This window comes from Colletotrichum jinshuiense, chromosome 8 (genome assembly GCF_051148585.1).
Source record: "Colletotrichum jinshuiense chromosome 8, complete sequence".
NCBI lineage: Eukaryota > Fungi > Ascomycota > Sordariomycetes > Glomerellales > Glomerellaceae > Colletotrichum > Colletotrichum jinshuiense.
Window position 1 is genome coordinate 3,999,988 of NC_139315.1, and position 14,039 is coordinate 4,014,026.

The following is a 14,039-nucleotide window of genomic DNA, read 5'->3' on the forward strand; positions in this document are numbered from 1 at the left end:
TTTGGGTGGGAGAGGTTTTAACGTGTGTGTGATTCTGGTTGATGTGGGATGGATATCGGTCACAGAACGAGAGAGACAACAAAGGTTTATATGCTGTCGACGAGGCCGGCGGAAATCTGGGGCAGGATGCAACCTTCCACCTGTCCTCAAAAGAGCGGTGGGAGCCGCTGGTGGTGATCGGGCGTTTCTGTCACGTTCGACGAGCGGGTCTGGTTGACTAATGCGCTCTTGCGGGTTGGGCAAGGCTCAGCGACGCTTCCCACGTCCAGGAGACGCTTGTTTCCATGTGTGGGAGAACCATTGGACGCCATGCAAGCCCTTGGGCGGTGCGCGGGCACATTTCCCTGACCCGGCCCATGCCATTCATGGCTTGTCGTCGTGCCATCCATCATCCATCGTCTCTGCTCCTGGACGGCCAACGACGGGTGATTACGCAACAGCAAGGGAGGACAAGGACACACAACATGGTACAGGCACACACGGCTCATCGCTCCCCCGGCCGCCGCTGACAAATTGGGGCCAGCTGCCCGCTCCCCTCGTCCGCCGTACACAGTCCGAGTCGTGTTTGCCGTGAGCCGTGCTGGCTAGGTAGCATGCGGCTCGGGCGGATTTGCATCCGGTCTGCAGCACGGACACTGACTGGACGGCGGGGTTTTGGGAAATCCACACGAAAGCGCCGCGGATGTTGGAGGATCGCCATGTCCACGATGAAGCAAAGGATCGAGGTTTGGTCCGCCAAGGGCGCGTTGGAGGGGAGGCCAACGGGACGGCTCGCTCAAGATCAGATTGAGTTTGTGAATTAGCATCGATCATCTCACGTCGCGGGAACGGGACGGCCAATCGGGGTATTTCCATCAACAGCGGCTCCAGAAGCTTAAACGGACGCTGGGAGAGCCTGAGGGCCTCAAAGACGGGGAAATGGACGGGCTCGCCATGGTGCGAGGCGATTGCGTGATCCCCTGCGCAAGAGGTGCTGCCGGCGAGGAACGGCGTCGTGGTACGGCCCGGGGATGGGTGATTAGGATGGCGCTGATGCACGCTGGATGATGGGATGGGATGGATGGATGCGCTATTCCCGAACGCCACAGGGGGAGCGGGGCCGGCCTGCATACGCGCTGAGCTGCTTGGTAATCAGCATGCCCGGCGCCATGACAAAGCAGCACGGACCTGAGACTGAGACTGCCTCGAATCGCAGATGCATTCTTGGACAGTAATACCGGTAGTGTGTAGAATGTGGGTATATTGAAGGGAGGACAGAACAAGGTGGAAAAATGTCGGGTCGACTCGGCCATGCCCCGTTCTTTGGCCGTCACCGTTGCTGTCGCTGCCACCCAGCCCGTCCGCCCAGAGCACGCGGCCGCCTCCTCCTTGCGTGGTCCTTTGAGTGAGGCATATCGACACCATTTGCGCCTCTTTACCATGACCATGTCGTTTGCAAGTCTGGTTAGTCCTTGGACCCGTTATGACCGAAGCTTTTGCTTTGTGCAACAGTTGGTTGCCCTGCCCGATCGTAACATGGGGGTGTGCAGTTGGCGCGTCTCTACTTGACGCGTCTATTGTATACTTGACGCGTCTATATTACCATTAAAGACACAAGCAGGCGTCTGTAGAAAAGAAAATTGAAAATACAGCCGGATATCACAAGCCAAGAAGATAGGCCGTTGTGGTCAAGCAGAAAATTATAGACACGAAACAAGTCATTCCCAGACCGTCTTGAGGTCCTTTGGCGGAGGCGGCGGTAACAACGTTTGGGCGTACAGATGTAGTTGATGAATCGCCATTGCGATCCGGAGATGAGGTATCTCCTTTTGCCCCGGCGGATGCAGCTGGGGGGCCGGAGGGCCCCGCCGAGCCTTTCTGTGTAGGTACGCCGGCTGGCCCGGCTTCTGCAGGGCTGCCGTTGTTGCCTGGACGTCCAGATGCCCCGGCTTCTGCAGGGTTGCCATTGTTTCCTGGGCGTCCAGATACCCCCCCGGTCTCGGCGGCTGCTGTTGGCTGGTTTTTGGCACCCGGAACGTCGTTATAGATGGGCTTATTTCCAGCAGAGGGCGCGTAGCCAACTCCAGGAGCCACCGGAACAGTAAGCGTGGCGACGTTTGCTCTATTATAGCCGCACCTGTCGCATTCGACAACAATAGTAGCTAGGCCGACGGCAGGAGTAATTTGCGAATCGCAGCCACAGTCCTCGAAATATAGCGTGGTGCAGAGCTCGACCTCAATGAAGCCTGTAGGGTTCGTGGGGTTGATGGTTGTGTAAATTATCGTAGTCACAATGGAGGTGGTAACCACGGTGGCAGGCCCCATGGTGTTATTGTTTGTTCCGAAATTCGATGGGTCGGGAAAGGGTATGGGCACTGTTCTAGAGGCGATAGAACCACTGGTAGTAGTATTGGATGGGCTGGCAGTAAAGCTGTAGACTGTGAGCAAGATGCTTGAAGAAACAAGTCGCTTAGACTTCAGATGTCTTGGGAGACTAGGCGAATTAGCCGATGCGTTGCCACCGCAGATTTGCTTAGGGTCCCCAGGGCATTGTAGTGCACAACTCCCACGAGCAACAAAGCTTGCTGACTCGAGGGACTGAGATCCATAGCAGGTACTAAGTGAAAGGTTAGTATTGGTGCACTTGTCAACGTGAAAATAGGGCCCGTATTTACTCAAGGTAGACGCCTGCAAATTTGTAACCTCGAGCCGCCAGAGTTACACATAGCTGAGGGGTCATTTTCGCATTTTTCCCAATCTCGACAAAGCCTGGGAAGCTGGCTTGTGAGCCCAAGCAGCCAGAGAAGACGAAGCTATCAATCATAGGCACGTTCGTGCCACTCGGAAGCGTTGCGGAAGTTGAAGTAGCGGTTGACAACCCAGTGCTGCCCGCTGATGAACCTGAGCTGGAGGGGGATGAAGTCGATGAGGACGTCGATGAGGACAATGAGGACGATGAGGACGTGCTCTGGGCTTGTGAGCTTGCCTCTGAAGACGTCGAGGTGGCAATAGTTGTCGACGAAGATGTGGATTCATCCTCGGGCCCGGTGGGCCTTATGGGTGTTGGTCTCGCGACAGTTCTTAACGAAGTTGTAGAAGTGGTGCTCAAGAGTGTGCTGGTTGAGGTTGTAGTGGTTTGTGATGTAGTCGTGGTTGTTGTTGTGGTTGTCGTGGGCAATAATTGGGTGGAAGCTGTTGAAGAAGTCGTAGAAGACGAGAGCGTGCTGGTCAAAGATGTAGTGGATGAAGTCGTGGTTGTCGTGGTTGTGGTTGGGTATATGGGTGCCACCGCGGGTGGAAGGGCAGATACGTCGAATATTATGGCAGAGTCAACATTTCCATTCAAGCCATCGCAGATGTAGACGAGCAGGGTAAAAACTCCCGGCATAACAGGTGCCGTCAGTGTCGTGCGCAAAGTCTCTCGTATGTAGTTGAGGCTAACCCCTCCCCTAGGCAGCAGGTCGGCTTCAGTGTTGAGAATATTGACTGGCGGTGTACCAGATATGGAGACGTAGGCCGAGTCCGGATTCCCGCCGATCCTAAGAACCAGTAAGTGCCTGTCCACTCTGCCAATTTGGTTCAGTCGGGTTACTTACGGTTCATCGGTCGCATACTGGTACCTGACAACGACATTGTTCACGCCTGCAGGAACCTCAAAGCTGACTAAAATCCCAACATACTCATTACTTATTGAGCCAGGGCATTGACCGATTATCAAGTTGTTGCCAAAATTTGTGCTATGGGGAGGCGAAGTCGATGCTCCGGCTGCCAGCCCTGTCGACAGGAGCGCGCCTGAGAATTGGTCAGGAGCGACATCGCTTATTGTTCCATAAGCTGTTGCAGGTATCACAGGGCCACTAGGGGGGGTGAGAAATTGTGCTGTCTGGATGACCAGCCGGCTGTCTTTGAATGCTGCGCTTGCCAATGCCATCGCAGATGGACCGGAAATAACCGTAGCGCCAGCAGCTGAGCCGACAAGAGCTGCCGATGCTACGGCGCAAAGCCGCGAAATGTACATCTTCATCGTACGCTGGCGGTACCAAGCCTTGTTGGAACGAGTATTTGTTTTTTTTTCTTTTACAAATTCTAGCCTTCACCCATACCTTACGGTGGCTGCTCTCTATTTAAATAGTCATCGTAGCGTTTCTCCTCGCCAATTTTGTTGACAGAACTTGGTAGTAAGACCGTAAACAGCAACGTGTTTATCTAAGACAACATAGCATTTAGTAAGGGGGGCCACATTCCATGCAATCCTGGATACTGTCATTATGCCTCCGGTGACTCTGGTACCTGCATAGCCGCTAGACATCGATACCAAGGGCGACTCTGACTGGTATTGGTGTGATGAAATCTTATTAGCCAATCCGGGATACTTCATTCCGATGCATATTTCGTTCAGATGCTTGGTAGGGTTTCTCCATGAGTGTGAGTTCCAGGGAAGCCCCTGAGCTATGGTAAACGGAATGTGGATATGGTTTGAAGTATTTGTCCCCCCTGGATACATGTTGGGTTAATCTAATGTAAGACTGTAATATTAAAACTGATTGTTCGAGTCATCATGGCGAGAGATGTGGAATTGAGGCTTGTCTCAAGCTATTTTCTCCAATCTCTCTTTACTGTGTGCTGTGTAAAAGGTCTCGAATGTCGCATATGACTTCTACGTAAGAGTCTGCAACAACACCTTCATTCAGCAGAGCTCTTTTCAAGACAGGGTCTCTTGGCACAATGTTCGCCCCATGCACTTGCACGTAACCAACTTACAGGAGTAGTACCTATAGGGTCTCTTTGTTCCTTTCTCTCTTCAGGAGAACAAAAGATACTTTATCCGACGAATCTCTCGTGCCTGCTGTATGCTCCTTCTTGTGACAGTCCAACTAGTGAACCATGGCTAAGTTTTAACTGAATGATGTTGTACCCTCCTCCTGGATTTCCGAACCTGTAGACACCTTCGTATTATGCTTGCCTGTCATCAGTTGGCGCTTACATATACTATTTCACATATTCCACAAACACTTATCATAAGGTGAGTATTTGAATATCTCATGGTAAAGGATTCATCGAGAAACACACTGCATCAGGTACGAAGTGCCTATATTGAGCAAATTTGAGAATGTACACAACCAACAAAGCCGACACTTTTACCTGCAATATATCAAGGGGTTGACCGTCAAAATCAAGTCATTGATTGAATTTTCTTCTTTTCCTTTGTCTTTTTCTATAGCTTCTGTTTCCAATCTGGTGCTGATCTTTCCAGTGCCGGATGGAGTCTATCTGCCTCACACATGTGACTATAATGGGGTTGTTATTGTTGTCATGGAAGAATTGAAAGCTTCTTCGGCGGGGCGCAAGTGCTACCGGTACTTACATTTGCCGGCGGGGCAAATCCCAGAGACAAGCAGCACGTGCAATCGCACATGCCATCGCACATTATCAGACATTCTATGCACAGGTAATTTGCGATTCCCGGGCCGTCGGGTGCTGGGACTTTGCCTTTTGGGTGAGACCATCTGGTAGGCATCCAGTCTTGAATGAGGGATAGAACACTCGCCCGCTCCCGCACTTGTGAAGAGGGTCTTATAGAAGCTGGCTTTATAAATGTGACGAGCTGGAGGCGTAGGAACGAAGTTCCTATTGGCAAAAGTGGCTAGTCAGCTTGTAAGACAGTTGCGCAGCGCGCAGAGGAACATATACAGGCCCAGGCGTTTAGCAAAAGGCTTGGCAGAAGTGTCCACCTGCGCCCTCGGCGTGGTCGTGACATGCTGTATTCCTCAGCGCCTGCATTGAAACGTGACGGCTTCTGAAGGTTGTAAGCATCGCCCTGTCCCGCTGTTAAAAGGAAAACTTGTTCTTCTAGGTCCACCGGCAAAAGTAGGCCGGCCCCTCTTCATCATCCCTATCAAGCGTAACAATAATACTATTGTCCGCCTGGATGACTTCACCAAGCCTGACGCACTCCTCACCGTTCTGGAAGACAACTATAGTAGGAGCCAGGATGCTCCTAGAGTTTCTAGACTTCAGTGATCAGCGGATGTAGACAAATCGAACTTGTATGGTAGACGAGCTACTAGAGATCTGTTTTGTGTCAGTCTAAGCTTACAGTTTTTGAAAAAAGAAACTGTTAATGGTAAAGCTTTACAGTGCTGGATGATGAAGAACCGGGAGCGGCAGATGACGACGAGCTGAACGAATAGGTCGTGCTACGAGTCGAAGTACTGGAGCTGGACGCCGTCGACGAAGTAGAAGAAGATGTTGAAGAGGAGCTTGTAGTAGTTGATGCAGTAGTAGACGACCTTGCCCCTGTTGATGATAACGTAGACGCAGATGTAGACAAGGTAGTGCTTGAGGGAATAGCCAAGTTCAAGGGAGTCTGAGCGTAAATGTTAAGGCGGTTAGAGCCACCACAAGTCTCGAACGTGTTGCCTGTACAAGGTACGTTGCAGCCGTCGGTTGCAGTGGTGAGCACTCCTCCGTTCTGGATCTGGTTACCACACCAGCATTCCTGACCGTACTCGACACCAGCGATCTGGTAGCCGGCAGCAGAACAAACAGAAATGCAACCCTCAACGCTCATACCACCAGGCACGGCTACGCCGGCAGTGAGAGCGCGACCGAGGACGTTTCTTTCAAGCATCCCTGGGCAGTCCAGCCTGTCGGTATGATGCCTGCACTCTGTAACGTAACGGTAGATCGGTAGACGTTGATACGATCTGATCCACCGCAGTACTCCGAGCCGTTACCAGAGCAAAGCTTATTGCAGCCGACCTGGCCGTTGGAGGCTCCAGCTAGGATCTGGTTATCGCAATAGCACTCCGAGGAATATTCAACTCCGGCGTAGGTAAACCCAGCAGCCTTACAGGTATTGGTAAACTGAAGAACGGACATGGCAACGCCGTAGCCGTAACGGCAGCCGAGAATCCGGCCAGGAATATTGTCGTTGAAGCAGCCGAGAGCGGTCCAGTTGGCAGGTCCAGGGTTGACAACCGGGGCCGCAGCAGCAGTGACAGTTGTGGTGAAGACTGAGAGCCTATTTCCTGCACCGCAGGCCTCTAATGCGTTTCCAGTGCAGCCAAAATTACAGTCCGAGTCGGGTTGCTTTGTGGCAATGGAGCCTAATGAATAGTCGCAGTAACACTCTGAGGCCCACTCAACGCCAGCAAAGGGAAAGCCTTTGCTTTGACAAAAGGTAATGCAGAATCCCTCTGTCATATTGGTATAATCGACATAGTTGGCTCGGTTCAGTTGCCGGTTACTAACAGTATCGGTATAGCAGCCATAGTACTTGCTGCCTGCTGGCAAGGTTTGTTGACTACGACCGACACATCACGTCTGGATATAGATGCTGCGTTGCCTAGCCCAGTAAAGGCTAGTATGAGGCCTGTGGTTTGAAAGCAGTGCATGGTAAGGACAGGAATAGACAAAGCTTGAAAAAGAAGGAGTGAATTACTGACACTTCGAATGTAACTACAAACAGGAGACTCGACGGCAGCTCTATATAATTCCCGCACCACATGTCGTCTTGAATACTCTTCGTTAGTGTCCAAGTCCCAAAACACCGCCAGTTCCTCCAGAATTATACCTCACTAAAAGTTAACTTCACTGAAGAAGTATAGCATCAACTATAGCACGAGGCAACCATGTAGTCTAGAACGGTTCCTCCAGGCAAGCTTTCAGGACGTGAAAGGAATTGTAACGTGTAAATGAATTGTTCAATATGGAAACAAAGCCATACCTCATGTTCCATATTTTCAAGACTAGCTATTCTAGCTGCTATAAACAAGCTCTTTGTCTCCAGTCTACTGTCGAGCTCAAGTAGCAGCTGCCGGCTCCTGGCACCTTTGTTAAATGCCACAATATGATAAAGCCTAGACCCAAGCTTTGGGGCTTCGCCCCAGGCTAAAGGCCAACGCACATATCCATGCCCGCCAAAATCTAAGACTCAATACTAAAAATCCGACACGAGGAAGGTGCCCTAATAACATTCCTTACCTGCCCGCTGGCATGCGAATCCAGGTTTCTTCCCCTTTCCACTGGAATGTAATTACACTGTAGTCTGTCAACTAGCCTGTCGTTCGCGTCGTGATATTCAAAGGTCGCAACCCCGCACCCTGAGGTTTTTACTGATACATTCCTTTTTAGTGGTGTGCCACATTCCTAGACCGCCACGCATCCTTATTGATGGTGTATTTATGACTCATCAACTGGCCAACACACTGTGCTATGATCGAGAAAAGTTGCTTTGTGATGGATTACAGAACCCAGGGCTGTAGCTAGGAAAGACTCTCGAGCGAAAGGAGTCAATGCCGATGCACACCCGCCGGCGTACTACCTGTGAGCCCCTCCCCTAAAACTGACACCACACTCGGGGAATCCATAGACGATATAAATTCTGGCTGTCTGCAGGTTTACCCTAGAAATTACAGAGAGAAATGAATCAGATAGAATAGGTATGGATTATGAATGTGGCCAACTCAACTCATGGTGGAAAGGGCCAAACGCTTGAGAGGCATCGAGTCAGATTGTCCCATGGTGATGTACAGCTTATAGCATAACGTTGAATCATGTTACCAACGAGTTGCGAGTTTCGAGTTCCACGAAGTCGGAAAAAAACTCTGTGCCGGAGCGCTAGGCTCAGTGGCGACAGGGTTATCAAGACCCCAGCGGAAATGGCTTCCCCAAGACACAGTATCAGGCAAAGGGTTTGGTCCGCCGCATGCCGGCAACAGTGTCAAGATTTGAGATTTGAGTATAGGTAGGCTATGCGGGTGCCGTCGCACGACCAAGTCAAGGGGTAGGCTGATTGTCTTGCTGAGGAGTGGTTCAGGTGAGGTGGCTGGTAGTGACCTGCAGTGGTGGCCGTAAGTAGTGTTGTATACATAAGCAGTGCTGTAGTGGCTGATAGTGGCAGGCGCTGTAGTAAACGCCGGCAGTGGCCGGCAGTGGTACGCGCTCTTAGTTGGCTTTGTAGTGGGCGTTGTAGAGGGGGTGCGGTCGGCTAGAGCACGCACCCGCTGCCTCCTTAGAGAGGCTCATCGACACGATTTGCGACCCTGCAGCGTACCTGTGCAGTATGCCAGTTTGACTGATCCTCGAAGGACACCGGCCTGGTTCGGACACGCTCGCCCTTGGTTCAGCTACGCCAAAGCTCACAACACAACATCAGTCGTGCGCCAAGCCGTGGAAACCGGCAGATGATGTGACATTGCGACGGGATTTCAGCAGGTACCAGAGGTCTCCAAAGAGAAAAGAAAGCCACCGTATTCTAGGCAACAGGTGGCAGGCGCCGCACATACGTGACGATGAAAGCAACGCCAATACCCGTGATGCTCCCAATGCAACTTTGACAGGGCAAACACAGTACTGTGCGGCGTTGTGCAATTGAACTTTGGCAACCCTGGCGATTATTCCTTGAGGTACACGACACCTTCATAAAAGCAAGAATGAAAAATATCGACCTCTGGAAACTTTGGAAGCGTCCCTGAGAGAAAGGCGCTACCCCAATGTGATAGCAGATGCGCCAGTGCAAGGCAATAGTGGGCACGGGACACGTTCACCTGAAGTCTACATATGCGGCGTGACTTTCTTGGCCGGGAAACGGCCCGGCGCCGTCGCCCCCTGGTGGCGCAGGGTCTGGTTGACCGGGACCATCGGTCTGCAGGAGCGGCGCGGAGCTCCCGGCCCCACCTTGCATAGCAAGCGGAAGAAGCAACGTGCCGGCAGACCCTGGGGGTACCCTGCATCTCAGCAGCAGCAGTTCCCGGAGCCGGTGCGAATTTTATATCTCTGATATCAAAAGATTGAAAATAAGAAATGAGCTTCTAAGTGGACGTTCGATAACCCCGTTGCTTTTAACGGCATTGTCGAATCCCGCCACTTGACGCCAACTGGGTGACCGACTGGAGGTTGGTGTTCATTCACAGCCAGCCGCCGCCGTGGTAGGGGCGCCATACAGAGCAATGTGCAGGATGTGATAGCTCTCCTCAAACGTGCTCTGCTGCACACTGTGAGAAGCAGGAGTGGCTGGATGGACCGAAAGGATTCTGTCCAGGCAATGCAGAGATGGCTGGGGATACGTCCAGGTAGTATTCAAGGACCGGAGCCATGATAAAGAAATGTGCTATCTGATGCACGCATGGATCGAAGGTGAATGCGCCCGCTGACGGTTTGAATGGTTGCTTCCGACTACGCAAAAAACCCACGAGTTCAAAAGGCAATCTCACAAAACAACAGCTATATATTCGCCCGGTTTCCCATATTTTGTTTGGTTCTCAAATATTCTTCCTCGGTAATGTCGCCTCCGCCGAGAGCCTTGGTACATCCCCTGCATTTTTTCGACCCCGACACTCCTCAGCCCGGTTTGTGTACCCTATATACGGCCCCTTTTGGCCAAGGGTAATGGCAATGGGCCCTTTCAAAGGACATCACCCTGGCAAGCCCGCCAAGCCTGTCACGCCCTTCATCCCCTCTTGGGGAAAGAAGAGTCTGTACAGCCTAGTTGGTCGGGTCCGTTCCCCACTGGACTGGACCGAACCTTGGCGCAGCCGGTTGGAGGTGTTGGCCAAAAGTGGCATCGGCCACGCCCAGGCGAGCAAATTGTTGACTCACGCTCTGGAAAAGCGTCTGAAGACAAGCAAATCGCACTCCGTTCGGCTTATCCTCAAAGACATTGACTCAGTCATACGCAACCATGTAAGATTAATCGTTCCCTATCTTAGCATGTTCCTCTGGACCCAAGCTGACTTTCCAAGGTTGTCGACAAACCAACGTCTACGAATCGCAAGAAACCAAAACGAAAGGGTACCCCAGCTCCAACGCCCGCCGACAACAGCATGCTTGGGTCGAGGCCCGCTGTCGACAAATCGACATGGAACGGCATCCGTTCTGCCCCAGCGACTGGCAAGGTAGAATTGACGTCCACTCGCACCGGGTCAAGGTCAAATCTTCCCACAGCCCCGCCGTCTCCAGACATGGGCGCACCTGCAGCAAGCTCTCCTCGCCCCCGCTCTACCCGCAAAGCTGCGGTTGCAGCCAAGACTGCGGTATCAAAGCTTTTGGAGCTCGCGGCCAAGGCTGTTGCCCCGAATTCACCGCCCGGCACTGATGACGCCCAATACGACGAGGAAATTCAGATACCAGAAGAGCTTGACGATGGCGAGACAATCAAGTCGATAGAACTTATTGAGTTGGTTGATGATTCGGATGACGATGACGACCCTCCGCCCTACAAGTCCGTGCCCAAGGCTTTAGAAGCATCCGAACCTTCCAAGTCGCCAAATAAGACGAACAAGGTGAGCAACTTCACTCTGGGCCATATATTTGCAACATGGTGTCAACTTTCAGCTCCAGGCCTCCGGTTCCAAAACCCTAACAGCGCCGAAAAAAACCATGTCGCCCACAAAGATCTCAAAGGCAAGTTCCAACTGACGATTTTGATCATCTTGGCATCATTCTGACATCTCATGACAAGACTACAACAACCAAGGCCTTGGTGAATGCAGCGCCAGCTCCCGTGGCAAAGGAGCAAAGGGCCCAAGCTGCAGCAACCGAGCAGCAGCAAACGATTTCCAGGAACAATCAGGCCTCGGCGTCAAGGAAGAGGCCTTTAAATCATGCCGCGCCTCTGCCGGACGAGGCCGGGAGCCACAAGCGGCCCTGCCTTGACCGAGGCGAGGAGTACGCCATCTGCGCCGCGCGGGCCAGGCATGCCCGCGCGACCGCCGAGGCCGACGTGGAACTGTACGACGCCGAGGTTCGCGCCACGCAAGAGACTGCAAAGAGGGCAAGAGGGGATTGGAGCGACAGGAACAGGATCTGGAACGACTCGCTGACCGAGGCCGATGATTTCAGACAGTTTCGGCGCGATCTGGGCAGGTTTCTCAAGCAGCAGGGCGACTTCCTTGCCTTGTATGGCAAGTACGATCTCTCACGGAGCAGGGAGCAAATGCTCCGAGACCAGAAGGCGAAGAGGCGCCATGCCCCGGAAAGGTCACTCGGCAGCTTCGTTGTGAAATTCAGCAATCTCCAGGAGCACGTCGACCGCAACATTGTGTTGCTGGAGCAGTTGACGGATGAGCACAGGGACCCGGAACACGAGGAGATGCAAGACGCCCGGACGAGACACCGCGAGGCGAAGGCGAAGTTGAGCAAGGCCCAGCACCGAGAGGAGGCTGCAAAGAAATGGATCGAAGAGCTGAAATTGCATGTTGATGCATACTACCCTATAATGGATTAAAGTGTATCGGCTCGCTAGGTTTCTCTATCCTTTTGTTGCGTCATTTGCCGCGAACGGCCGTTCACATACATCCACAAAACGGACATAACGGGGATCTGTAATCAATACACCAGTAACTCCTTCTTGACAATGTGCTGAAGTACCGCGGTTGTCTTTTCTCCGGACACGGTGTCAAATTTTCTCAAGGTTCAGACTTATGAAGCTGTCTCTCTTAGCTTCCCGGGTGGCGTATGGTAAGTAGAGGGGTGGCATCGGACGTCTATATGTCTGCCTCGAAACTTGCGGACGTGCACCGTACCCCACCCCCGATGCTCTTTGTCCGGCCCGGCCCGACTAGAGGCACACAGTTAGCGTGGCTGCTGCCTCCTCATACCGGTACATTAGCTTGATGTGTATTCTTCTGAGCCGCTTACGACGAGGCTAAGATGGGTGCAAGTTGGTGCAGTCACATGAGACCCTAGACATACACGATTAGCCCTGAGCCAAAGCTGGCAAAGCACACATGATGTAATGCCCCAACGGCCAGCAAACATTCGAGTTCAAGACAACCAGAATCCTCGATGCACAATAACCGCAGGGAGTGCCGATCGCCGGCGGTTTCGGTCCCAGCCGCACAGGAAATTCGGTTTCGGTGTGTTTGTTCGTATTAACTCCGGTTGTCGCTCGCTGCTGTGTTTTTCAAAGTTCCCCGATACAAGTCTGGCGTCTGGCTCTTGGACAGTTGCGATCCTGCTCCACTTCGCGGCCAGCAACATGCATGATTCAACGAGTATGAGGAAGGTGAGGCAGGCAGGGGAAGGGCGGCATCGACAGCAATGCCGCCGAGTCAACTGGATAATCCAGCCCCGAACTTCACAACAAGCGTGTGACAAAGGAATGTTGTGAAGTTCCAGATGAGCTGAAGTCTCGCCGAGGGATGAAGGCAAGCGAAGCCTATGTCTTGAGCTTTCAAGGGGGCCGACGCGCGTAAAGACAGAGAAAAAACGCGTGCAACAGCAAGGCGCGTCCAGAGACACGAGAGACCCTTTGCAGGGTACGTTGCGGTTGAAGGGCCTTGACCCCACATTCCTGTGGTCCCCAGACACCTTAATAAGAGCGAAACGAGAAAAGAAACCCACGGATATATGAGCATTTCCCACGCACAAAGTGGCTGAGCGCATGAGGCTTTTCTCTAATTGGTTAGTCAGCGCGCTAGTGAGAGGTGGAAGTGGAATTCGCTCTCGTCCACCTGAAGTTTCCCTCATGTTGAGATTGCGCAGTAATTAAGCTCCCAGCACCAAGTGCCGGCGAGCAAGATTTTACGGGTACGCCGTGGATGGTTTGCGGGCCTACCCGGCTCAAAGTGGCGTTCAGCATCTAAGAAAAGGAGAATGCCCCTCCCGTAAACGCAATTGCCGTTGGTGATGATGGCTTCTTGAGAATTCCGTTCAAAGAGTCAATCTTGAGATTGTCCGCTTTGAAAGGTTATTGGAAGTCACGAAGATTTTTTGCACTCTACACGACATATTGGACTTATCAAGAAACTGGCAGTGAGCCGTGACTAGCTGGGCTATTCTTGATGGCATAGAATTCCCTAGTGTTCAAAGTTTCCTTGTTCATTTGTACATCTTGAGAGTTAACTGACCAGATTAACAAGAGGGTCCATCATTTTCTGCACTCTCGTACTTTACCTCAATCGGTACATTATTGTCGCGGGACAGGGGGAAGTGGAGGAAATTTACATAGCTTCCAACCCCACACCAGCTTTCCAACGACTTCCGCTCTGTTACCCCAGCCCCGCGCCCGGAATTGCAACGCTCTCATCACTTCCACTGTCGGTTTTCGCCGCCAG

At 52.3% G+C, this 14,039-nt stretch overlaps 3 protein-coding genes across 3 annotated transcripts; 2 read left to right on the forward strand and 1 right to left on the reverse strand.

Annotated features, from left to right (window-relative positions):
* Positions 1-2,272: 2,272 nt before the first annotated feature.
* EsH8_VIII_001065 (uncharacterized protein) lies at positions 2,273-3,532 on the forward strand (the record flags this gene model as incomplete). The annotated part of the gene is made up of 3 exons (XM_083270107.1): positions 2,273-2,345; positions 2,806-3,253; positions 3,433-3,532. 3 exons carry the CDS (start codon positions 2,273-2,275, stop codon positions 3,530-3,532), a joined length of 621 nt encoding a protein of 206 aa, XP_083129875.1.
* A 2,644-nt stretch (positions 3,533-6,176) lies between these two features.
* Positions 6,177-7,185, reverse strand: EsH8_VIII_001066 (WSC domain-containing protein; the record flags this gene model as incomplete). Its single annotated transcript, XM_083270108.1, has 3 exons — positions 6,177-6,346; positions 6,466-6,502; positions 6,661-7,185. The coding sequence occupies 3 exons, from the start codon at positions 7,183-7,185 to the stop codon at positions 6,177-6,179; spliced, it is 732 nt and encodes a 243-aa protein (XP_083129876.1).
* Positions 7,186-10,943: 3,758 nt separating this feature from the next.
* EsH8_VIII_001067 (uncharacterized protein) lies at positions 10,944-12,208 on the forward strand (the record flags this gene model as incomplete). Its single annotated transcript, XM_083270109.1, has 2 exons — positions 10,944-11,264; positions 11,444-12,208. The coding sequence occupies 2 exons, from the start codon at positions 10,944-10,946 to the stop codon at positions 12,206-12,208; spliced, it is 1,086 nt and encodes a 361-aa protein (XP_083129877.1).
* Between the last annotated feature and the right edge of the window lie 1,831 nt (positions 12,209-14,039).